The sequence below is a fragment of the Emys orbicularis genome, chromosome 2, assembly GCF_028017835.1.
Source record: "Emys orbicularis isolate rEmyOrb1 chromosome 2, rEmyOrb1.hap1, whole genome shotgun sequence".
Lineage (NCBI taxonomy): Eukaryota > Metazoa > Chordata > Testudines > Emydidae > Emys > Emys orbicularis.
In genome coordinates this window covers 83,329,299-83,355,043 of record NC_088684.1, presented here as the reverse complement: position 1 = coordinate 83,355,043, position 25,745 = coordinate 83,329,299, and the positions used below count along the sequence as shown (strand labels likewise).

Genomic DNA, 25,745 nt, shown 5'->3' with positions numbered 1-25,745 from the left:
TGGTGTTTTATAAGGTCAAACTATCTTGTAATCCGAGGATGGAGGTCTTTGGCTATGTTAGGTAGAGATGATGCTGTGAGAAACAATTAGACATCAGGATAAAAATTGATCTTGCCTGGTTTACAAACAACATGGCTGAGCAATGTACTTTCAAGATGTTTGTCATTAAAGGCATATAAAGGGAGAAAAATTGGGTCTGTGTCCTTTTGTTCATATATGAAGTATAAAAGTGGGCCAAAAGGATTATTCTCTCCTTGACTTTTACCATAGGAATCTCAGGTGTTTACCCCTGCTTTGCTTGATGTGTCCTTGCAGGGCCCAGGATTCTAGATTTGGAGCTCTCCAAGACCTTAACTGAAAGGTAGGACCTGAAACAGTTAAACCCACAAAACAAAGAGAGATATCAAGGGACTATACTGCAAGAACTCCAGAATCTGATGGATGTTTGCCGATCTGGACAGGATCTATTTATCAAAAATTATATTTCAACCAAATAGAATTGTGGCTGTGGATGAAGCACCCTTTGAGAAGAGCAGGCTAAAAAGAGAGAGAGAGAGAGAGAGTGAGAGTAAGTGAGTGTGTGTGAATGAATGAATGAATGAATGAATGAATGAATGTGTAATGTGTGTATATAAAAAATACCGTGCCCAAAATATGCTGATGTCAAGAATATTTTACTCTGAAGGAAGGCTAGCAGTTGCTTTCTCACTACTGCATTTAAGACCATGTTTCTAGCTAGGAATCGAGGGAGGCTCCTAGAGATCTTACACAGATTTTCATCTTATTGTTTTAAGAGCACGTATCTGCTGAGGAGTTTGTTGAAGCTAGAATGACTCTAGTGAAACCGGTAACCAATGCTAAATCCCAGCCCTGCTGAGGACACTTCCATTATTTTAGATCAGGATCTATTCAGCTGTCAGATGGGCCCCTTCCAGCAAGTTAATGGTCTTTAATTAAGGACCATTTAGATTTAGTGAGCTGCTATGTAGAGTGAGGGAAAATTCCTTGTTGGACTCTGATGAAAATCATTTACAGGTGTTTTTGATGCTTTCGGTCTCTAGCATCTCCTTGATTTTGATTATCACGTGTCACTCAAGAGGGGGGATGGTCTCAAGCAATTCTGAAAAGCAACTATTTTTAGATTTTTACTTCCTCATGATGCGATTCAGAAATTGTTGTTTGTTTTTTATCAAGACCTCTGCTCCAAAGAGACAATATATATATATATATTTTTTTAAGTTAAGGGGAGCAAGGAGTTCAGGTGCTGGGCCCAAGGAGGAAGATTCCCTAGGTTCAACAGAGAATGCATCCCTAAATTAAAAAGGGAGGAACTGGTATCCATGGCAGTAAACCTGTCTTCCAATCAAAGGGGACATTGCAACTGTCAATGTCTATGGGGACCCTGCTATGCAAAGCTGCAGGAGCCCCATACATAAGAAAGCTTACTATTGGAAATGCTGGTGCAGTCAGCAAGGAAGCATTACTCTCCACAATGATATTGTCAGGTTGCTGTGAGAATGGCTATTGAGCTCAGCTCTTCACTCACCCTGGACCCAGTTAGAGACTTCTGCTTTCTACCTGAGAGCAGAAAAGGTAAAGCTCCCCTTCAATGAAGGTCTGGACAAGGAATTACAAGCAGCATTTTCTGATTCTTTATTTTTTAGATTTGTCTGATGTTTTCCTCAGACAGAAGAGCCTACTGCAGAAGGATTTGAACTCATAGGGTCTGTGAAAATAGAATTAAAGACAAATTAGCAAATTTAGGTGTTCACTTGAAGATATCAACTTAAAAGCAATTTCCAGCTTTAGAAGAAAAAAAAATTAATACAAAGACCTGAAAACAAATGGTCTACAAAGGGAGTCCAGAGCCTACTGTGGGGAGAAAGGGGGGAAGTGAACAAACTGGCTGGTTCTTTGCTGCGGAAGAAGGGGAGAGGTGGCCTTCCTTATTGATAGACTGGCAGTTGAACACACCTAAACTCCATGGAAAATAAAATCTACTGTAATGCTCAGTGGACCTGAACGGGGTGAAAAAAGTCAGATTCAGACTAATGTTAAAGACCACTTAAGGAGAAGTGTAAGCAGGTAAGAAGAATACAAGAGGTAGCCCTGTGTTTTTGTGCCTGTTAACGTCCCTTTTTCCTGCTCCCAAAAAATCCAGGAGATGTAATTAATAGATTAGGTAACATAATGAAGAACACAATTTATTTTAGGGTAAGAGTGCTTAATTCCCATTTTCATAAATCACTTAGGCACTCTTGAAGATTTTGTCCCTGGTCTACTTTGACTAGTCCATTGTGGACAACATCCTGTCAGCTAATTTGACTCTTTACAATTGTATCCAAGCAAAGTTTTTTTAGGGTAAGCAAGCCCTATGAGAATACTCAAATTGTTAAAACTGTAAAAGTCTGTGTAAAACTGAGCACAACTTTGTTTCCATCCACAATTCACTGGAGGGGGGGGGAAAAAACAAAAACAAAAAAAACAAAACAACCCACAAAATGATTGTCAGACAAAAAGCCTCAACGTTAAGTTGAAGATTGAGCCCCAAATTACTAAATTTATTTATTTAATATTACCTAAGACACTCTATCATCCGAGAAGCGATTTTCTTCCGACGCATCATACTGAACACCCAGATTCGACTAATCCCACAGAGAGCAGGCTCAGGAGAAGTCGAGCAGCACCAGGCTTTTTGTCGCTCAAATATGATTTTCTCATTTTCTGAACTAACTTCTGGAATCTTCTCTTCTATAACTCTATAGCCCTGCAGATAATGTCAAACTTTAACAGCATGATTCATAACTCCACAATGTGTTAGCAATGCTTGTACAAGATAATCCATTCTCCTGTAAACAAACACTTCAGTTACACATATGTTCTTTGATGAAGGGACATAGCATGTTAATGTATGTTTTCTCATCACAGTCTCAATGCACAGTCAAACGGTGGAACTCATTGCCAGGGGATGTTGTGAAAGCTAAAAGTATAACTGGGTTCAAAAAAGAATTAGACAATTTCATGGAGGATAGGTCCATCAATGACTATAAGCCAAGATGGCCAGGGCCACAACCCCATCCTCTGGGTGTCCCTAAGCCTCCAACTGCCAGAAGCTGGGACTGGATGACAGGGGAGGGATCACTTCATAATAGCCTTGTTCTGTTAATTCCCTCTGAGGCATCTGGCACCAGCCACTGTCAGAAGACAGGATACTGATCTAAATGGACCATTGGTCTGAGGCAGTATCGCCATTGTTACATTCACAACTTTAGTTTCATTTCTGTCCCCTTAATTTCAAAACTAGGGTAGAAGAATCAAAAGTATCAGGGAGATTTCATGTATGGCGTTTCTTTGGTTTAGCTCCCCAATTGAATGTGACAGCAGTGAACAAAACTTCCTAATAGTAAGGTAGCCATTAAATTGCATTAACTTCTATTTTTTAGATTTTTTTGTTTGTTTGTCCACCATCTTGGAGTACTTTCTGGGAGAATTAGGGTGTCCCTATTACCACAAGTCTGTAAAATCAGGGCTTAAATACATGGAGACATGAATATCTACATTTTGGAAATGCCTATGACGGAAAAGTCTTTACCTGTCTGATAAAGATTACCTTAGTAAGATCTTTTTTTAATAAGAGCTGTGATTATTTTCTGTCCTCAGAGGAGTACCTTTGTACAGGACCACATGGTATAGGATAGAGACTGCTAAGTGCTGGAATTTCCAGTAGATAGTAGAATCCCTGAATTTAGCTGTCACAAAAAATCATAAACGCCTTAAAATGGGTTCATATTAAACATTAATGGCCAGACCTGAATTTTAACTACCTCTGTTGCTCTAGTATATCTAAAAACTATAATTGGTCATTCAACACTGAATCCCCAGTTTACACCTCTGGAATTTGATGACTTACCGACTGGATATGTTCTGCAATTAAACAACCAGTCACTTTTTTGTCATTAGAAATAAAGAGAAGTGTCTTTGTTCTAGAATAGCACATGAGTGGAGCCTGCTGGAATCCCAGGTCGTTGTCTACCATCTCTCTAATCTCTTCAACCTGTCAAAATAATAAATTAAAATTAACGTACAGCAGAAGAGCTACATATAGATATACCACCCAATAAGAACTGCTACATTTATGGAAAGGTTCTAGACATATTAAACAGATTGGAAGTGTTATTCTTCCAGAAGTTAGAAGGATTACTCTAGATATAACACTGGTCTACAATTTTTGAGAAGTCGTCTGCTTCAGAGATAAAATGTGCTATTTATTATGTATTTTGATGTGCTGAATTCAAATATGACAATTAAAACAACTGATTGGCTACTGTTTCTAAGATATTTAAGTTTTTACATTTTATGTCTATGTATATTGTGTAGATAGTAGAGTTTTAATCATAAATTGTAAACCTAGGTCTTTTCATGTATTTATGGTTGCTTTACATGATAATATTTCACCTGTCCTGTTTATGTAACACTTTAAAAATCAGCAAAAGGGTATATAAATAAAATTTATTATGAAACAAAAGGCAAAAATCTATTCTGTTCATAGTTTAGTCCTATTCAGTGTCTACTCGGCGCTTCTTGGCTTGTCTCTTGTATTCATTAAATGGGGCATCTCTTGTCACTGTCCAGCAATAGTCTGCAAGCATTGATGGGCTCCATTTGCCCTGATAGCGTTTCTCCATTGTTGCAATGTCCTGGTGAAATCGCTCGCTGTGCTCGTCGCTCACTGCTCCGCAGTTCGGTGGAAAAAAATCTAGATGAGTGTGCAAAAAATATATCTTTAGTGACATGTTGCAACCAAGGCTTTTGTATGCCTTGGGGAGGTTTTCCACCAACAACCTGTAGTTGTCTGCCTTGTTGTTTCCGAGAAAATTTATTGCCACTAACTGGAAGGCTTTCCATGCTGTCTTTTCCTTGCCACGCAGTGCATGGTCAAATGCATCATCTCGAAGAAGTTCACGAATCTGAGGACCAACAAAGACACCTTCCTTTACCTTAGCTTCACTTAACCTTGGAAATTTTCCACGGAGGTACTTGAAAGCTGCTTGTGTTTTGTCAATGGCCTTGACAAAGTTCTTCATCAGACCCAGCTTAATGTGTAAGGGTCTGTAATGTAATGTAAAACAAAATCTTCCTTGATTCAACAAGTGGTGGATGCTGAACACTTTTCCTCCCAGGCTCCAATGACTGTTGGAGTGGCCAATCTTTCTTGATGTAGTGGGAATCTCTTGCACGACTATCCCATTCGCAGAGAAAACAGCAGTACTTTGTGTATCCAGTCTGCAGACCAAGCAAGAGAGCAACAACCTTCAAATCGCCACAAAGCTGCCACTGATGTTGGTCATAGTTTATGCACCTCAAAAGTTGTTTCATGTTGTCATAGGTTTCCTTCCTATGGACTGCATGACCAACTGGAATTGATGGCAAAACATTGCCATTATGCAGTAAAACAGCTTTAAGACTCGTCTTCGATGAATCAATGAACAGTCTCCACTCATCTGGATCGTGAACGATGTTGAGGGCTGCCATCACACCATCGATGTTGTTGCAGTCTACAAGATCACCTTCCATGAAGAAGAATGGGACAAGATCCTTTTGACGGTCACGGAACATGGAAACCCTAACATCACCTGCCAGGAGATTCCACTGCTGCAGTCTGGAGCCCAACAGCTCTGCCTTACTCTTGGGTAGTTCCAAATCCCTGACAAGGTCATTCAGTTCACCTTGTGTTATGAGGTGTGGTTCAGAGGAGGAGGATGGGAGAAAATGTGGGTCCTGTGACATTGATGGTTCAGGACCAGAAGTTTCATCCTCTTCCTCGTCTGACTCAAGTGAGAATGATTCTGGTGCATCAGGAACCGGCAGTCCTTCTCCGTGGGGTACTGGGCGAATAGCTGATGGAATGTTTGGATAATGCACAGTCCACTTTTTCTTTTTTGACACACCTTTCCCAACTGGAGGCACCATGCAGAAGTAACAATTGCTGGTATGATCTGTTGGCTCTCTCCAAATCATTGGCACTGCAAAAGGCATAGATTTCCTTTTCCTGTTCAACCACTGGCCAAGATTTGTTGCACAAGTGTTGCAGCATATGTGTGGGGCCCACCTCTTGTCCTGATCTCCAATTTTGCAGCCAAAATAAAGGTGATAGGCTCTCTTAACCATAGTGGTTATACTGCGCTTTTGTGATGCAAAAGTCACTTCACCACAAACATAGCAGAAGTTATCTGCACTGTTCACACAAGTACGAGGCATCTCTGCTCACTTTGGCTAAACAGAAATGTGTCCCTTTGCAAAATCAAACACTGACAAATAAGAGAGCACGACACTATATGATTTCTAGAGCTGATATAGGGCAATTTGTTCAGCAGAGTGATGTAAGCTTCGTTATGATTGCATCATCCATGACTTCTAGGAATAACATGATGCAATTCATATAATGTATGACGCAATACCAGCTTCAGATTGCATCATTCATTGTTTTGCCTAAAAAGCAAGTACTGTCCAAACCCAGTCATAGATTTATTCATAGATCCAGTCAAAGATGTATTTTAGTCATTTCTGGTTTAAATTGAGATCCCTTCCCTTTATAACTCACTTATCCTCTGCCATTCCCAAGTCAAGGGTCGTATATACTGACCCAATAGCATATCTTGAAAACTAGAGCCAATCAACAATTTTAAGCATCATTTTCGTTCTCAGTGACCCAGAATTAGTAAAGTTTGACTATATTTATTTCAGAAGCATTTTGGCTGTAGAGCAGTGTAATATATGGAAGATAGCTATACAGATCTATTTAAAGAATGCTTAATTGCAAATATTAAATTAAACATTTCTTTTGGTCAACTTCCAGTAGTTTCAAACTTGATGTTAAGTCTTGTCCATTATCACGAATGTCTTTCAGGCCGGGAAACAGGATTGCTAAAATTAAGTGCAAACTTTGATGAATTAGGCCAGTAAATGTCCTAATCAAGCTCCATTACAACTCTCAAGTCCTAATTTTAGATGAAAGAGACATTTTTTAATCTCAGAAAAATAAGACAACTCTCCCTCTAAATCTGAATGTGAAAAGCACGAATGGATTAGCAGACAAGATATAAACACAGCCAGCAATTGAGTTGACTGCATACTTCAGATAAGAGTATTAGTAACATCAAAAATTCCAAAACTATATATACACATTTAATTTAATCTAACCTGAGACATTATCTGTCAAGACTAGAGTTCAATAACTTTCAAAAAGGTGATACTATTGGTTCCATCTCCTAATCCAAGATAAGTAGAAGTTGCAGTTTTATAAACCAGACCTGAACTACTGCCAAATAAACAATCATCTGATTTCCAGTATTAAGTGTACAAAATATCTGAAGTCACCAGTAATGAGTGATAAGAATTTTAGACTTCTCTCTCAGCTTTAAGACTTCCTGTACTTTGCACAAAAGTTTGTTGAGTCTTAAAAGATACTCTAGCAAATTAATTAGGAGTTTGAAATGACTGACTGTCCCTCTCTGTTAGGATACATCTACACAGCAAAGAAAACCCCACAGCTGACCCATGCCAGCTTACTCAGGCTCGCAGGGCTTGGGCTGCGGGCCTGTTTCATTGCTGTATAGACTTCTAGACTTGGGCTGGAGCCCGAGCTCTGGGACCTTCCCACCCTGCAGAGTCCCAGGGCTTGGGCTAGAGCCCAAGCCTAAAAGCCTACACAGCAATGAACCAGCCCAGCAGCTGAGTCAGCTGGCACAAGACAGCGGCAGGTTTTTCTTTGCAGTGTAGGGACACCTTTAGAGGCTAAAAAGCATCTGGTAAATAAGCAGGCAATATGCAAAAGTCTTACTTTAATGTTATATTGAAATTGAGATTTTAATCCCAAAGAAATCATGAATTCAGTGTAAAGTACAGCATTTCATGTGATGACAATGTAAGCAGTAAGAGTAGTGTATATGTACATTTACTGTTAGATGATACATACTAATTTAGAAAATTGTCTCAGTTTTTCATTAGGATCATACAAATAGTTTTGTCACACTAGAGTGGAGAGCTATGGTTATCATGGGACTCTAATTTCCTGACTTGTAAGGTTGAGAATTTAATTGCACACTTTTTTCTTTCAGGACAATCAGTCGTCAACACAATTCATTAAAAATAAGTAAGTGGGGGAGAAAGCTGCAGAAAAAGGTTCCATAGAAAATGCTATCTAGAGCACAAAAAACGTACACATGTTCCATCACTAATATCCCTGAAGGTCTCCCATTGATGCACTGAGCGGGGTAAAACCAGCTCAAGTTCATGAAATTTGAGCAAGCACCCTATTGCAGCAAGTTAGCAGTTTTTTTGTTGCAGTATTCTCTGAAGTCCTTGGAAATGAGGTAACAGAAGCAGTAATCACAGGTATTACAGTTAATATTGCAGAACACCACTGCTATGCCAAAAGGCAAGTCATGAACTGTAATAATTCCTTGCTTGTAATATGTTAATATTTTAATAACTTTAAACATCAATTAAAAATTTATTACACAAAAAAAAGATCTACTTCACAAGTCAAAAGCTATTTCTTAAACCTAACCAAGTCACAACTTCTTGAATATTTTGCCTAACTACTAGAAATGTAAAATCACAATTAAATAAATTACTTCTAATTATTGCCCAAATCAGGTACTTGCAGTTACACAAATTTTCATAATAAGTAGTCAAGTTTACAGGTATTAGAAAATTTTGTAGAACAAGAAAAAAGGTAATAGATTTTGATACTAAAAGATTTTTGATCGTATGTTACAATTAATTTCAGTCTTGAATCTCTCTTGGATTTATCTGATCTTAGATTGCATTATCTGAACTACAATTAAATTCACTATAGGTGCATGTCAGTCTTCATTCTTATAATATGCATTTCAAAAGATTTTAAACCTAGTATTAAAAAGGTTAGATTTATATTTAAATGTGATATTTCAGTTTAACAGGCTTAAAACTTCAATGACATTTACAAAAGCATTGTTTCTCTCTTCTGGAATTTCAGAACCAACTGCTAATCTCGAAGGCTGGATTTGTCAGTTGTTCCATATGCAAAACTCTAGTTGAAATCAACAAGAGTCTGTAATATATATCAATTGCAGATCAAGCCCTTATGATAATTTCTTGGCAGAAAAACAAATAAAATAATGCAGTTTCTCATAACTTCCCCCCTTCAATTGTTTACTCTATTAATCAACTACAGACTACCCTTAGTGTCATGATCAAAGGGCTTCGTCTAGGATAGGGTGAATACATAGGGCTGAATTATCAGATGTGCCAAGGTTGGACTCGGTGCAGTTAGGGAGTGAGGGGAGGTGGTAACTCTAAGTCTGCACTGAAGTGTTCTTATAGTTTTGGCATCCAAGAAACGGCTTCATAATAAAATTAGTTTATAGTGAAATAAGTTTAACACCATTGTTATCCTTAGAAAAAAATATTGTGCAGGATAGAGTATACTTTATAAAAAAAATTAATAGCTTCAATGTACCTTTTTAAGTGCATACTTTGGATCATCAGGAAGAACCATTATTATCTTGCCATCAGGATATTCAGCCAAAATTCTCTCTTTCTTCCATCCCTAAGTAAAACAAACATTTATCTATATGGTGTACAAGATAATCCTTTTACAATCAGAAGAGTGACATACATATCAATTTATCTAGATATAATCAGCCTGTGCAAAACCTATGCAATAACTAATTAGTGATAGGATAGCTGGTAAACAACCTGATCAGTCCTTATTTATCCACATAATAGGCATAATGCAGTATCATTCAATGCAACATTCTGTATACCAACCATATCCAGACACAACTCATGAAACTTTTATCTTAAAATTTCCAAATGAATGATTTTTTTTTTGCAAGATTATCACGAAAATTTATTACAAAATCACTCAACTAATATAACTGATTTCCCAGCCTATAAAAAATATATTTTCCAGAGTCCAGAAATGGAAATCAACTAAGTTTTTATTTTAAAAATTCTTTAACATGGTTACCTCCACAAATACACACTCAGTTTTAAAGTTCTGGCATGCGGAAGACCTCCAGGAGGTTTTAAATGAACTGATTGGCATGCAGTTGCCCAAAACTTAAGGAACAGGGTTTTTTGTTGTTATTGATCATAAACTATCAAAGCCACAAGAAGGAGACTATAAAAAGTATTATAACTACCTTCTAAGAATCTAATGGGGAAGGAGGCTACGTTGTGTGTATCTGAAGTTAAACATACTCAAAAAATTAGAGGTAATTAATTCTTCTTCAGATCCACACTCGTGGTGATTAATGAGCAGTACCTGCATGGAAAAAACAAACAAAAAAGCCACTTAAATCTAGTAAGATGGGACAGATCCAGAAATTAGAAATCGAGTTGCTTTGACGGGATTCTGAAAATACTGAATACAAAAGAAATGAGGAACACTTAACTAGCTGACCTGTAAGTCTCACACAAAGCACCTTTATGTAAAAAGCCTTTGAAGAACCAATACAGATGGAACGATTTTCTCAGTGACATGTACCATCCGGCTTAAGTAAAATTTTAGCTGACTAAAAAGCAAACTGGATTTGGCACTGACAATGCCATATGTACTACCAAAACAGGGCAAGTTTCAGAAGGGTTATTTCTACTTCATTTTTTAATTATCTTGATACTTTCAACCATTCTTTCCCAAACAAGATGTAAGATGACACTTTTAGAAACAACCGGTATCACAGATTTTCACTTGATGCCAGCAGTGAAAACTGGCACAAGAGGACCCTTTAGAACATATGCTGTTTCCCAATGATGTTACTGCTGAAAACTAATATCACAGGGATGTCATGCATAAGTTTAGTTTCAATCCTGCCCACCTTCCCCTCTCAATGATAGCACTGAATACTAACAGAGAGGGGCAGGCCAGTCGAATGATGGTAAAATTCTGCTGCTGGGGCACAGCAAACAGTATTATTTTGGCACTAGGGTAGTGTAACAGCAGCACTTGTGAGAACTGGATCACCAGTTAGAGCAAATGTAAAGTCTCCTAGATGAAGCAGGGATTAAGCCATCATCTGTTTTTTGGTGTCTCACTTCAATCTCCCACAGCTTCCATCAGCTACTCCTGACCAACTGAGAATGTCACTCAGCTGGTGTAAGTAACATGACGATAATCCTACCATAACGGCATCCCGAGTGCTGTTATCCCAACACAAAGATGCAGCCTTATATTTTTGGTAAAAATCACAGAGGGCATTCCAACTAGAGTTGGTCTGCTATTTTTCATCAAAATGAAAGTTTGACAAAAGTAGAAAAAAATTTATGAAAATTGTTTTTTCAGAACAGCTCTAATTCCACTGAGTACTGTCTAACTATTGGGGGGAGGGGGAAATGTTTGTTTCATGTTGCCTCATTCTGCTGCCACTGCTTTCAAGACAAGTAATATTTTAGTAGCACGACTTATCTACAGTGGAGAATTCAATAAAATCAGCAGGAATTAAATCACGAAGGACAAATGAAGCTGCCTCTAAATATTTACAGGATTCTTTTTTAAATTGATTCTACTGTTTCTCTCATTTTCTGATTTTTTTAAAAAAGGAACTGAATATATTTTAGTACACGATATTCATTATTCATTTCCAAATTCCAGAGGCTTAGAATTCAACCACAAAGGTACAATTAGGGCTGAAAATTTATATTTTAAAGTCTTGCCATGCACCTTATGAGTGTTCAGAGAAAGATTTAGAATTAATTTGATTTTACAGCAGAGGGTAGAAAGCAAGTTTAAAAATGTATCCATGTTTTGATTTTTGGAGTTAGCTGTAGGCATTTCCAAAAGTTAATAGGTTTAAACAAATATCTTTTGTCAGCATTCCTATTGTTGTTCATGCATTGTAAGGACTAAGCCACATTTTTTCATTATACAGTGTTGATAGAAACACACCAAAAGATCTCAAGGTGCTGGTATTATTCTCAGATTAAAGCTTCCAATCAGTAATATTTTTTAAATTAAATATCTGCAAATATATCCAATACAATTTTAATGACAGTATCTTGTATGCAATTTGAGGGCATAATTTTCCTTTAAAGAAAACACACCTACCTACACCCACATTAAAATACAATTAAGTGAAAATGTGGCTTCAAAGATCAAATTGCAAGGCATTTACATCACAAGGAGCTGAAGGGGGGAGCCTCCTTGAACTAAAGGTAGGACACACAAAACGACACATTAAAATTAAAGTACTTGTGCTTTTCTACAAAAAGGACAAAGGTAACATATCTGCAGATGTAAACACGTTTTGTAATATTCTATTGTAGAGCCACAGGAAGTTGGCTTCTCTTCTCTCATTTTTATTTACATTCCTTTTAAGGCATCCATTTTATCAAGCCCAAATTTTACTTAATTTTATTGTAAGACAAGGGGTTTGGAATGAACAAAAATCTAAATTTAATATTCATGCCTGTAAGAAATAAAAATTTCTTCCTATATGCCTATCAACAAGCATTTGTTCTGCATGGTCAGGGAAAAGGGTATGATCATAGCATATTATACTACACGTGAAAACTCCAGTGATTTCTACAAAACTGCACCATTAGAAATTACAACTATAAGTTGTAAAGGTGCAAATATAAAACCATTTGCTGTGCCCAAACCAGCACTTCTTCCAACTGCTGCAACACTAGTGCCTGATGGGTATCTATCCTGTAGTTCTCAGCACAGGTCCTCAAAGAAGGGGTTTGAGACAGTAGCAGTCCACAGGTGGCGAGGTGGCAGACCACAGATGATTTTTTAGTTTTAACCATACAAATTATTTTTCATTTAATATATATTTTGTAACTTAAAATGGAATCATTATTGCACTAAAATTCTATTTTCTGAAATAGACTGAAAATGGTCTCCACTACATCTTAATAAAACAGAAAATTTGTACACAGAATTATAGACCTGAATATTCAAACCAAGAAATTATTCAGAAGTACAAGAAACATTGCATATTGCAGAGCAGTTGCTGAAGCAATTGCATCATTATGGCACCGTGCAGGGAACACTCCTTGAAATGGTGTGGCTTTAGGGCATCATTTTGTTTACCCTAGGTGCAAAGTGATGATACAAAATACAATTGCGAGCTTTGCTCCAAGCAAGTGCAATTTCGATGGTGCTAGCAACTCGTGCATGCTTTGTAAGCATTTGTGTGAGTACTTGTTACGTTATGTGATTAAAATATGACCATGCAAACCATTGTTGCTACCACTCATAATTGCAGCAAATCTTATACGAAGTATGACACATGGCCAGAAAGGGTTAAGCAGCTTGCAGACTAAATAACCCGGAGCCAACCTTTAGAGACGTTAGAAAAAATGCAAATGGTCATTAGGGCCATTCCATGCGAGATAGGCTAGAACTTTGATGTGCAAACCTGTATTGTTATAGAATTAGAGGTAATACTAATTGTGTGTGTTTACATGGTTAACATTAAACCAGATAAAAGCAAACAGACAGTTCCTGGGAAGTAATGTATTCGATCCTTTGGGATTGGTAGAGCTTTTTTATATGATGAATACGATTTTCAGTAATCATCATATTTGACTTGGGTATCTGGGTGGAGGCATGAGGCTTACTGGGTTACTTTAAGGGAACGGTGTTGTTGGCTTCTGGGTAACCAGTGAGGTATTACAGAAGCTGCTCTGGTTTGGTAAATCTACGTATTGGAATATCCACAATCTTTGGGGATTGTCTGCCCTACTCTTTGCAGTTCACCTTTATTGCATGACCTCAGTTGGCTCCCCTAGGACTCCGGTCACAACATGAATGTGGTTACCGCTGTGGCATTACACCCCCTATACTTCATAATATTATTATGTAACCCCTTTGGGGTTTAGAGAGCATGGCCCTTTAAATCTTTTTCCTAAGGGGGAGGGGGAGAGTAAGAAAAAAGGAGGGAAACTCCAGGGGGCAGCGCTGGAGCTCCAAGGAGAGGGGGAGGCAGCCTGCAGGCCCAATGCAGAGTCAGAAGCCCCAGTACTCACAGCCCCGTGCAGCTCTGGGCAGCAGTGATACTGGGTCCAGCTCCGGCCTGTCCTTCTCAGGCGATTCCTCCCTGGCACAGTGCTCCTCCTGGCTCCTGTCCTGGGGTGTCCCCGATCGGCCCTGTCCGTCTCAGGCCTCGGGCAGGTTCTCTGCTGCTTCACTTTTCCAGGGCCTGAGACGGACAGGGCCGATCGGGGACACCCCAGGACAGGAGCCAGGAGGAGCACTGTGCCAGGGAGGAATCGCCTGAGAAGGACAGGCCGGAGCTGGACCCAGTATCACTGCTGCCCAGAGCTGCACGGGGCTGTGAGTACTGGGGCTTCTGACTCTGCATTGGGCCTGCAGGCTGCCTCCCCCTCTCCTTGGAGCTCCAGCGCTGCCCCCTGGAGTTTCCCTCCTTTTTTCTTACTCTCCCCCTCCCCCTTAGGAAAAAGATTTAAAGGGCCATGCTCTCTAAACCCCAAAGGGGTTACAATTATATGAGTATGGCATAATTGTGATGTATTTTGTGCAAGATGAGGCATGTGAGATATCTTTGAAAAGGTTATGATTTACTGAATAGAATTATCCTACTTGTATGCATGTATCATTTTGGTATCTGAAGTTAGGAACATTGTCTATGCATCTATTAGAAATGTGTTTACACCTGGGGAAAAGGTTGCCAGTCTAGATGGCTGGCTGAGAAGGGCCATGCAGAGCGCGCGCGGCTAACAGGGCAGCCGGCCGGATGGTGCCACTTACATGGGGCTCCGACAGCCAGAGAGAGCCCCTCCTCCCCCCTGGAGCAGAGCTCACTCCCTCCCTCCCTCCCTGCATCCGCAGATCGCCTCCGGCAGTCTGGAGCTCCTCCCCCGCTCCTCCTGCCCAGCGTGCAGGGACCAGAGGCTCAGGCCAACAACAAGGGGGCCAGGGGGTCGGAGAAGGGGCAGGGAGGTTTTGGATGGGGCAGTCAAGAGACGGGGGGGGGGGGGTCGGGAGTTCGGGGGGGGCTTTCTGCAGGTGGGGGTGTGGATAAGGTTTTGGGCAGTCAGGGTACAGGTAGGGGGTAGGGACCTGGGGGGCATTTGGGGGGGGTCTTAGGAGGGGGCAGTTCGGGGACAAGGAACAGGGAGGCTTAGGTAGGGGGTGGGGTTCTGGAGGGCAGTTAGGAGCAGGGGTCCCAGGAGAAGGCAGTCAGAGGACAAGGAGCGGGGGGGGGTGGTGTTTGGGAGTTCTGGGGGGGGGCTGTCAGGGGGTGGAGAGTGGTTGGATGGGGCATGGGAGTCCCGGGGGTCTGTCTGGGGGTGGGGGTGTGGATAAGGGTTGGGGCAGTCAGGGTACAGGTAGGGGGTAGGGTCCTGGGGGGCATTTGGGGGGGGGTCTTAGGAGGGGGCAGTCAGGGGACAAGAGGCAGGGAGACTTAGGTAGGGGGTGGAGTCCTGGGGGGCAGTTAGGGGCAGGGGTCCCAGGAGGGGGCAGTCAGGGGACAAGGAGCGGGGGGAGGGTTGGGGGTTCTGAGGGGGGGAAGTGGGAGGGGCAGGGGCGGGGCTCCTCCCGTCCTCTTTTTTGCTTGCTGAAATATGGTAACCCTAGTTTTTAAGCTGCAAGCAAGGGCAGCTGACACATTAAGAATCTCTACAACCGGCTTAAATCATCTTTCAGGGTGAGAAATTGCTACTTATATCCAATCTCTTAATATATTAAACTTAGATTACCTAGCAAAACAAACAAAAATGCAATCTGCTTTGATTGGTCTGTTAAACCTTTTAATCACTTAAAATCTCTCTTTTGTAGTTAATACACTGGTTTTAGACAAGGCAAAAACAAATGTATGTGGGAGTCATAACTTGGAGCAAAAAGCTGTGTATATTCCTGTCCACATTGAAGGAGGCGGCAAATTTCATGAGCTTATGTTGTGCAGTTCCTCAGTGCAGCGCAAGATGGTATAATTTTGGGTTTACCCTCCAAGGCGGGCGGGGGGGCAGGGTGCAGTTAAGTAGCTGGGCAGTTCCTTAGCTGAAGCCTTCCCATGCAGAGCTGATCTCAGCATCTGTATGTAGCTGCAGCTGGGTGGGTCCCTACCTGTATGTGTTCTGGAGGAGGTTTGAGGGCCTGTCACTGCAGAACAGTGTGAAGGGAGCCCAGGTTGGTGGGTCAGGCAGGCTCAGTGGTACCGTAATACCAGGTGGCATCCTGGGGGGAACCCATCACAGTCTGCAATGCCAAAATCCTCTAATATAGACTTGCCTTTAAACCATGTAAATTAAGAATACAGTAGAATGCGTTAACTCTGAATTTCCCAAGTTTCCCAAGTTCGTATAAACTTAAATATGATAAGATTCCAGAAATTGTTTGTTGTGCCACATGATCTTGACTGGTCTACAAAAATAGGTTCCCAAAAAAATTTACCCTGAAGAGTAGATGATGTACTCAGATTCTTCTTGAAAATATTTAGTTATGGATGAAAGAAATCACTTGTGAAGTTCCTTACCAGAATTGAACAGTATCAAGTTCTTTTCTTGATTATGCCTTTAACAGGAATGTCTTTCTGAAATTAAATTCTAAGAGTGAACCTTTGTACGTTGCATCCTTGACACTCTGTGAAGATGGCAAAGGAACAGGGTCTATAGTTTAGAGTGCAGAACTGAGTAAGGGCAGGTCTACACTAACCCCCCAATTCGAACTAAGGTACGCAACTTCAGCTACGTGAATAACAGTAGCTGAAGTTATTCAGGCTCCCCCGTCGACTCCGCGGTACTCCTCTCGCCAAGCAGGAGTACCGCAGTCGACGGCGAGCACTTCCGGGTTCGACTTATCGCGTCCAGACAAGACACGATAAGTCGAACCCAGAAGTTCGATCGCTCGCCGCCGAACTACCAGGTAAGTGTAGACCTACCCTAAGATGACCTGGATTCCTATTTCCAGCTCTGCCACTGATTGAGTGACCTTGGGCAAGTCACAACTTCTCTTTGCCTTCATACCCTCACCTGTAAAATGAGGTATTACCTCTTAAGGGGTGTTGAGATTTTGATTGTAGAATGCTTCATGATTCTTGGATGAAGGGTGATAAGTACACCGTATTATCAGGGGTTAAAATAAAATTAAGACATTTTTAGAACAGTAAAAGGAAGGTGATATCAAATAGCATGAGCTATCCTATTTGAAATATCAGCAAGTCTTATTCTGCGCAGAGTATCTATCCTCATACTCAAGGATTCAGTATGGTTCAGAGAAAACATAAGTCTTCTGTTTACCTCCATCTTATGAAGATGAATGTTCAGTTTTATCTTCAATACCAATATCCTACTAAATTCCCACATTCCAAAAGAGTTGTTATAAATGCTTTAAGCCAATAGCCATTACAAATAGCTTTAAGTCTTGTCCTTGGGGTTTGGTGACCCAAAGAATTATAAGCATGGGTTCCAAGATATATTCCCAGCAGTAAACAGTGATTTACACTTACTATTCAGACTAGATGTGATCCAAGACACTGTCTCCCTACACACAGTCATGCCTGAGTCATAGTCCTACTGCAACTGGAGATGGACTTCATGTGAAAAAAATATTATGTGATCATGTAATTAAAGATTGTATCACAGAGCACTGAATTCAGGTTGTCTTTGAAACTTTAATTCTGCCATCTCCTAACTTTTGAGTGCTTGACTTTGCTACCTTAATAATGTTATTTTAAAACACAGAAATGTGTGTAATTTCCTAGGTTTTTAAGAAAACTGAAAAAACAGAAATTCCATATCAACATCTCTACTGATCATCGGCAGAGCTGGAATTACACAGACCTGTGCCATTTGAGCTAACGGAGTAACTGATAGCAGTAGTATGTTGACAAGCACTACAAGAGGATGGAACGCTTTACCAGTGGGTTTCACAGGTATGTGCTGAGAGCAGAAGGGTAAGTCTCTAGAATCTAGAGTTCCATTCCAGGCTCCGTGCTTTAGTGGGAACAGACTCCTCTATACCATCTTACCTACCCAGTCACAATTCCAATCTTATCTTCCCCCATCCCTGGCTCCTTGTCTCAGTTCATTCTCTTCACCTCAATAGTTCTAGTCTTCATTCTTCAAACTTCTCATCCCAGTGCCCAGCACGTTCTAGGTTCACCCCTCCAAACTCCATGTCCAAGACTAAGCCTACCCCCTGCACTTTAAGTCCCTGTTCCCTGCGTTGCAGCTCCACGGCCAGTCACCTCCCCGTTTCCTCCACACACATTTCCCATCCCTACTGCCTTAGTCCCCAGTATCCCACCCCCACACTTGGTTCCTTGTCCCAATCTTTGTCCAGACAGTACCAGGTCTCCCCTCCACACCCTGGCTCCTTGTCACCTCTGTATCCCTGCCCACTGGTTCTCAGTCTCCTCACCTGGCTTCCTGTTCCAGTCACCTGCACACTCCAACTCATAGTCCCTGTTTCCCTCTCCTCAAAGCTCTTTTCCCCCCAATCTACTACCTCCGCCTTTCCCACAGGCCCAACTCTTGGCCACTTTGAATTTGCATCAAGCAATTTCCTCCTCCATGCAGCCTGGGTCCAATTGGGGGAGGAGGGAGTATCACAGAGAGCACTGGAGAATGTCTCTCAGTTTAGGTACTTGGACCCAGAGCCAGCACAGCCTCCAGTAGCCTAGAGCTACAGGGAAAGGACTGCTCAGCCTGGGGCTGGAGTATGACCAGTGCTGACAAAAATCTTGAAAATTTAGCTACTAAAATTTAAGGAACCTCATAGTAAGCATGTGTGTGCTGCCATTTTTTAAACGCTTATAACTTGGCCAAGTTTGGGCAGATTTTCATGGGGATGGCAAAAAGTAAACCCTCACACAAAGGCCACCCACTGTGCCAAATTCTGAGTCTATATTCAAAGAAATGGGGCACTAGAGCTTTTCGAAGAAAAGGTCATTAGAATTTAACATGGGCAAAACAACTTATTTTTCCCTAGCCTAGTTCTCAGAAATTGCTGAACCATTTTGGCTGAAGTTCTCCAAAAAATATTCAGTCTGAGGCAGACACCCAGCCTGGAAAATTTCAGCCCAATTTGTTAGTTTGGCAAAGTTAAAAGCAACTGAAAACAGGGCTTTACAATGGGAAATGTCAGGCAACATTAATAGGCAATGCTACCAGCCCCACCTATAATAATCAGTAATTTTGAACACAATAACTGGAACACTGATCAATATTATTCTAAGGTGGGGAAGTCTTTGGAGAATACATAAGACTTAAATCTCTTCCTAAAAGTCAGCAAGAGACAGAGTTGAAAGGAACGGAAAAAACAAAAACAAAAAAATTTCGGTTTATCTCATTAAAATGAAAGTTGTGTCAATGATGACAACAAAAAACTTTAATTTCAAAAGGCAAATATTAAGACAGTTATATTTAAGGCAAAAAGCAAGTATTCTTGTCTTGCATAAAATAGGACTTAACCTGGACTTGAAAAATCCATATGCCAGTAGTGAGTAAAAGCCTTCCCTGGGAAGTGGAAAGGGAATGCAACTAAAGCCATCAATATTTACAGAATTCAGGGTCTCATGGAAAAATACTTCCAGCACTTCTGGGTGCAAAGACAATCTTTAAAATATGAACCAAAGTAATGTTAGCTTCTTTACTCTGCAGGCAAATGGTACCACTGCCTCTGCTGTTCCATTTTCTCCAAGTAGTAGCCAAGTGAAATTGGCAAGATACTAATCAGTTCCACAGCTGTTATTCAGAACCTTGAAGGCAGCCATGAAACTGGGGGGGGCGGGGGGAAGAAATCAGTTTCCCTTTGCTACTATTTGAGAACTATGAACAGTAGCAAAGTTAGTCACAAGGGAGGATGACCCTTAAATAAAATAAAAAAATAAAAAAAAAACTACACACCACAAAAAACAGACTGACCTAGGGAGGGTAGATGAACAGAGACAAACCACCCTTTGTAACAGTCAAAAGGCCATGAGGCGAAAGAAGGCTTAGAGCAGCAAAGACCCCTCCTGCCCCAACAATAGGCAGGAAGCTTTACGGTGGGAAAGCAGAAGCAAGACCTTCTTTCTCCTTCTGGGAGTCCAGCAGCTGTTGGATCTCCCAATATATTAGATCCCGGGTTCTCAAGGGATTATCCATCTAACAAATTTTCTCATGTTTCACAATGAGACATCACAGGATGAAACTTGTGAGTGGTGGTGGAGTGGAAACTGCCCTCCCCATACTGCTAGATGGAAAAACAAAGTTGAGAACCACCACATTAGACAATTAACAGGGGGTTGATACAAAGATGGAGACTGTAAACAGAATTCAGGGACTGGCTTCTATCACCTTGCCTTTCTTATCAGGGGTGGATTTCTCATCAAGACTGTTGCATGGACCTTGTTGTTTGCTTTCCCTCTCCCTTTTTCCAATCTGCTTCTGGCTAGTAGAATTAGTCCTGTAACTAGGAGAAATCTGGTAATGTTTTTTCAAAGCTTGGCCTAACTCCTTCAGAAGATAGAGAGAAAAAAATACATGAGTGAGCGACCAAGTGTGTGCATGTGTGCGGGCACACAAGACAAGCTTCTGGGATAGAGTGTTTCATCATGATATTTGCCTCTTCAACTAGGCTTGAGATGGACTAAAATATTTGCTTTGAACATAGTTTAGATTCTTTTGAGGACAACTTTTCATACAAACTAAAGAAAGCATCAGAATGAAAACAAACTGTCTCAGTTAACTGCAAGAAGAGGTTCTATAATAATAATAATAAAAAAATCTTTAATCATAAAAAGGAACCAGCCACCACATGGGGAAGTAAGAGGATATCTGTGGCCATGTGGTAGCTCAACTGTGGCCTGTTCTGCCCAATTCTAAAGTGCTCTTGGGAATTATATGCTATTCAGGACACAGTATACATCTGTCAAAGGAAACTAGATGAGCAGCAGCCAGGAAGCAATTTTAGGAGAAGAATCATGTTTCAGAGTTTAGTTGATAGCAGCAAGGGACTTAATTTATTCTTTTCCGTCTCATGCATCCAGATACCAGCAACATTCTAATATTACTGTCCAATGTAATTGGGCTGTATTATGTTCTTGTTTATAGAGACTATGATAGAAGACCATATGAGCTGCATCAGGCAAGATAGGATGAATTAAGCATACTGGCAATCTTGAGGATTTCTTTGCCATTAATGTTTTAGTGACTTCTTCCACATGCCAAAAGCATGTGGAAGAAAATATTTTCTTTAAAAAAATAGGGCTATTACCAACCAAAAATCAGACACTGGTAGCAGCAGGTGCTAGCATGATAGGAAAGAAAAAATGTGCAAACTGTCTCTGAGATTTTAATTGAGAGAGATGTTCAGTATCATCCCAAGGTACATAGGGAAGGAAGAGAGAAAATGTAGCCTTACTTTTCTCCCTAACAATGAGTCTGACAAATTTTCTCATGTCTCATACTGAGGCATCACAGGATGAAGGATCTGAGCAGTGGAGGAAGATGTCTTGAGATACTGCCCTTAAAAGTTAAATCAGGCTCCAACATGAGCAATGATCACGCTGCTTAAGGGTCATGTGCAAAATGATTGGAGAACTAATGAAATGACATCAGTTTTCAAGAGTGTGAAAGATGAGCAATTTAAAGGGGGAAGAGATCTTTAACAAAATCAGAGTTTTAAACATTGATTACTGCCTATTTAATTTCGATGATTAACTATTGGAGAAAGTTTGTTTCAATACTGTCAACTTACATTAACATGCAACAGTTGACAATATGTACCCTGAATCATCGCTCCCTCCAGAAGTCGTCTAGGAAAACTAAGATGAGCAAAAGTTGACTTTTCTGATATTTCTAGAATCAGAAAAACTAACATTTCAGGCTCTCTTTAGACATCAAAGCAGCATAAAAAGGCAAAAGGCCAATTTTGAAAAAATCCTTTCAAGACACCTTTATATAGATGTTTCTATCACGGCCATCATCATAGTATACTGAATCTACCCAGAACACCAAGCCCACATGAAGATCTGGAAGAGGGGAAATAGAATGGCCAGTAACATGTAAGTGTGGATTATAACAACTAGAAAGAAGAGTATGTATTCATTCAGTTCTAGATTAAATTTCCCATTGTTTGGCCAACTATAGATTTGGTTAAGCATTTTTCAACTAAAAATAAGGGAGGAAATTTCAAAGACATTCACAAAATTATTTCCCTTGTTTTCAACTCTATTTTATATGAATGTATTACATAAAATCATCATCCCAGTTGCCATAGTATCTGTTATTCTACATTCATCTTTAGAGATGACTTGAGGAGCCACCACAAGAGTCTCAGAGTTCAGAGAGATGAGATGTTGCTCTCACTCACTAGGAGGTGCAGGTAAAAATAGCATGCTTGGGTGCAATTTATGTAAAGCTTTTTCACAGCCATCAGCCACCTTTCTAAACACTTTGCACCATATTTAAAAATTCTAGCCTTTTTTTTTTAAACTCTCTAGCTTTTGAACTTTTTCATTGTAAATACAGTTATTCCAGATTGAAAGGGAGAAGAAACTGTCTTAAAAACACTTACATGCATATCAGTCTTATCCTAGACATATCTGTGATAGCAAGGAAAGGAGGGCATATCAGCTGATCCAACTCTCATCATTCTTAAAGCATTTTAAAGTATTTGTTCACTTCCTCAGAAATTCCTACCTGGTCCCCCAATACCACCTGAAGCTATAGATCACCAATGTGCTAGCAGCGGTGAATGGCTACAGGACTAGTCTACAAACTGCTGTTCAAAGGATTTAATTTAATATCTTTCCTCATTTGTTATTATATCAAATGATTCCCAAACCTGTTTCCATTTGTCCATAAAAATGCTCTTCCACCAAGGCAAGCAAAGCATTTCAAAACCAGATATGCCTCAGTAGCCTTTGTGCTGTTTGCTACAGTATCTATTCTACTACACCAGACAAGGCACAGAACCTGTGGAACATCTGAGACCCAAAAATTCTTTAAGATGATTAATAGATGGATTTACTATGGACAAATTGAAACAAGTAGGAAAACAGGTATTCAGTTGCCTTCTATCACAGTCTCTACCTATCCATCCCCTTCAATTTGCCTAATGCTTTTCAGAAAAGATTTTCTAAGATGTTTGGGATTCAGCCAGCTAATGAAGAAAAGAATGAAACAAGCCCTCAATATTTGGCAATAATTGTTTAAAGAGACTAGATGGTTTCAAAGTATTAGTAATGGTATATGGATCTTTTTTAGACCACTGATTCAAACTCAGGTCAGGATTTAATGGTAGTCTAATTGCTGTTTGGTACCTATATGAAATGATTAGTGGCCTCAGTTCAGTTATCCTGGAGGTCTTATCTACTTGCATATAGAGTACTGAAGGTAACAGGTGTGATTAAAAAAAAACAAAAAAAACCCCAGACTTTATAGATTCTGTTCTGGATTTCAGACACATGGACAAGTTTTGAAAGTAGCTGATTTTACAAAATACTTATCTGAAATTGTACAATACTTCAAGCTTGTGTTTTAAACTTGAGTTGACTCAACCATACCTATTATGCCTAAGTAGAGTATGGAATGTACAGTTATAATTTTAATTATACTGTTAAAAATAGTAGTCTATTATCTAAAGTTTTGAGCATAGCATTACAGTGTATTAAAGTTCCAAGATATTCCAACTCTGAATCACTGATATTAATTTAACATAGCCAATATAAAAAAAGTGAATTAGAAGTCATCTGGATGGCATTCTAAAGAAGACAACGATCTCCCCAATTAGTTCTTATGCCAAATGTTGTAGCAATACCAATTATATCAAAAGCTAAATTTAACAAAACTTTAAAAATAGTGATAAATGACTATTTTCCTACAAAACAATACAGAAATACAACAAGGAAGGGATAAAACTGAACAGGAATGTTGCTATCATGATAATCAATTTTTATAGGTGACTTATTACCATGTGCTAGGCTCCCTTAACAAAAATGTTTACCACAGATGAATATCATCTACTGTGATATTTTAAGAGTTTATTAAAAGTAATCTGAATTGCATTTGATGTACAGCAAGGAAAATAAAGCTTATTACTGTTTAAAAAGACATGAAGTTCTCTTACCACATATTTTACAGCACTTATGAATTGGTTGTGGAAGAGCAGATGTTGAGTTTCATCCTCTGGATTTGATGCCGTGTAAAGCATTCCACAAATATTACAGGAAATAGCTCCAAATCTTTTCTGTCCTGCATCCTATTTAAAAAAAAAAAAAAATTATATATATATATATATATATATATACACACACACACACACACACACAGTTGACACAACAGAAACTTTTCATAGCTAGATATGCAATTCACAAACATAAGCACATGTAGATTCTGCACTGAGGCTAAAAGGAAGTGGAGAAGGAGGAAAACAAGTAGTATACTAAATATGTAGTGACCAAAAGTCTACCCTCCAATGGCCAGCACACAAGCTGAGTTACAGCAGAGGCCATAGACTAAAGGACACATTAAAGACAACTTCTCCCCCACCCAAAGTGTTAATGGTAGTTCTTCCAGGTTAGAGTTAAGACATAGTAGCAGGACCACATGGTAAGGTAAGACAATGACCTCTTTACCTACTTTGCTGTCTACAGAGAGTTTAGCTATCATGTGGGGGGGTGGAGGAGGGGGAAGAGAGAGGATAGATTCTGTTGTTCCCTATGCTTTAACTCCTGTCTGTCCTTAGATAGTGAGCTTCTTTAGCATGGACCATCCCCTCCTGAGTGCCTGGAAAGCATCTAGCATACTATAGGCACTACCATAAAAAAAAATAAAACCTAACAGTTATGGAAATAAGCATTAGAGGAACAGTAGTACATGTTATGTCTTGGCATTGTATTTCAAATTTCTACGGTGATAAATTAATGTTAAATATTTTCAAATTAAATTGTCTGGCACTATTTTTCTTTTCCCTTCCCCCAAAGTTTTAGGGATATAAGTCGCATTTTATATATAACAAATCATATGCATCAGTTAAGAATATACCCCTTGCCCAGAAATCTAAAGATTCTTAACTTTACCATGCTTCGTATTGTCTTGTTTTCCCCTAACACTGTAAAAAAGTCCCATACATAAAGGAACTCTCAGTAATTTTGTTCTGACATTTAATCTTACTATTTTGTAATAATTTAGCACACAGACAATTCAGTATTTGTTTTGCAATTTACTGATTAAACATAAGTATTATTCATTATGAAGAGTACAAAGAACTAGGAATCAAGATAATTAATGCCAAACAAGGAATAAGACCTCAAGTATAGGGTCTTTGTTGATTTGAATTAAGTAATTCATATGGATGAAGATTGTTCCAAAGAACAGATGTATATTTTGATAAGGTTGGAAACTTATCTTTGGCCAATATATATATAAGTTTTGGTTTTAAACAAATCAAACCTGTGTTTGGACTTTGTTTAAAGGTAATGGACTATAAAACACACAAGGTTAAAAATGGAGTTAAGCTAGGTAGACATTACACACAATATGGAATCCAATTACCATAGTATACAGTAAATAATACTACATGAGTAAAAGAGGGAATTTTCTAGGGAAAATTTTTAGTGATGTGTGTGTGTTAATCTCAAAACATAATATTGCATGAATATTTACTGTGAATTTAATTTCATCTTTTAAAAAAGAAGATATATTTATAGACTTTTAATACTATATTACTGGGAAGGTCTTTTTGCAGTATGACTAGATTTTTTCAGCCTGTTTCCCACTCCCTCTTTCAACTTTGAACAATA

At 39.5% G+C, this 25,745-nt stretch overlaps 1 protein-coding gene across 1 annotated transcript in view; it reads right to left on the bottom strand.

Annotated features, from left to right (window-relative positions):
- Positions 1 to 25,745, bottom strand: part of ESCO1 (establishment of sister chromatid cohesion N-acetyltransferase 1) — a 51,904-nt gene that overhangs the window by 2,412 nt on the left and 23,747 nt on the right. Inside the window, exons 7-10 of the mRNA XM_065398200.1 lie at positions 24,071 to 24,202; positions 9,503 to 9,592; positions 3,911 to 4,054; positions 2,580 to 2,767 (exon numbers count right to left, since the gene is read on the bottom strand). Of these exons, the coding sequence (XP_065254272.1) occupies positions 2,580 to 2,767; positions 3,911 to 4,054; positions 9,503 to 9,592; positions 24,071 to 24,202 (554 nt within the window). The remainder of the gene's footprint in view (positions 1 to 2,579; positions 2,768 to 3,910; positions 4,055 to 9,502; positions 9,593 to 24,070; positions 24,203 to 25,745) is intronic.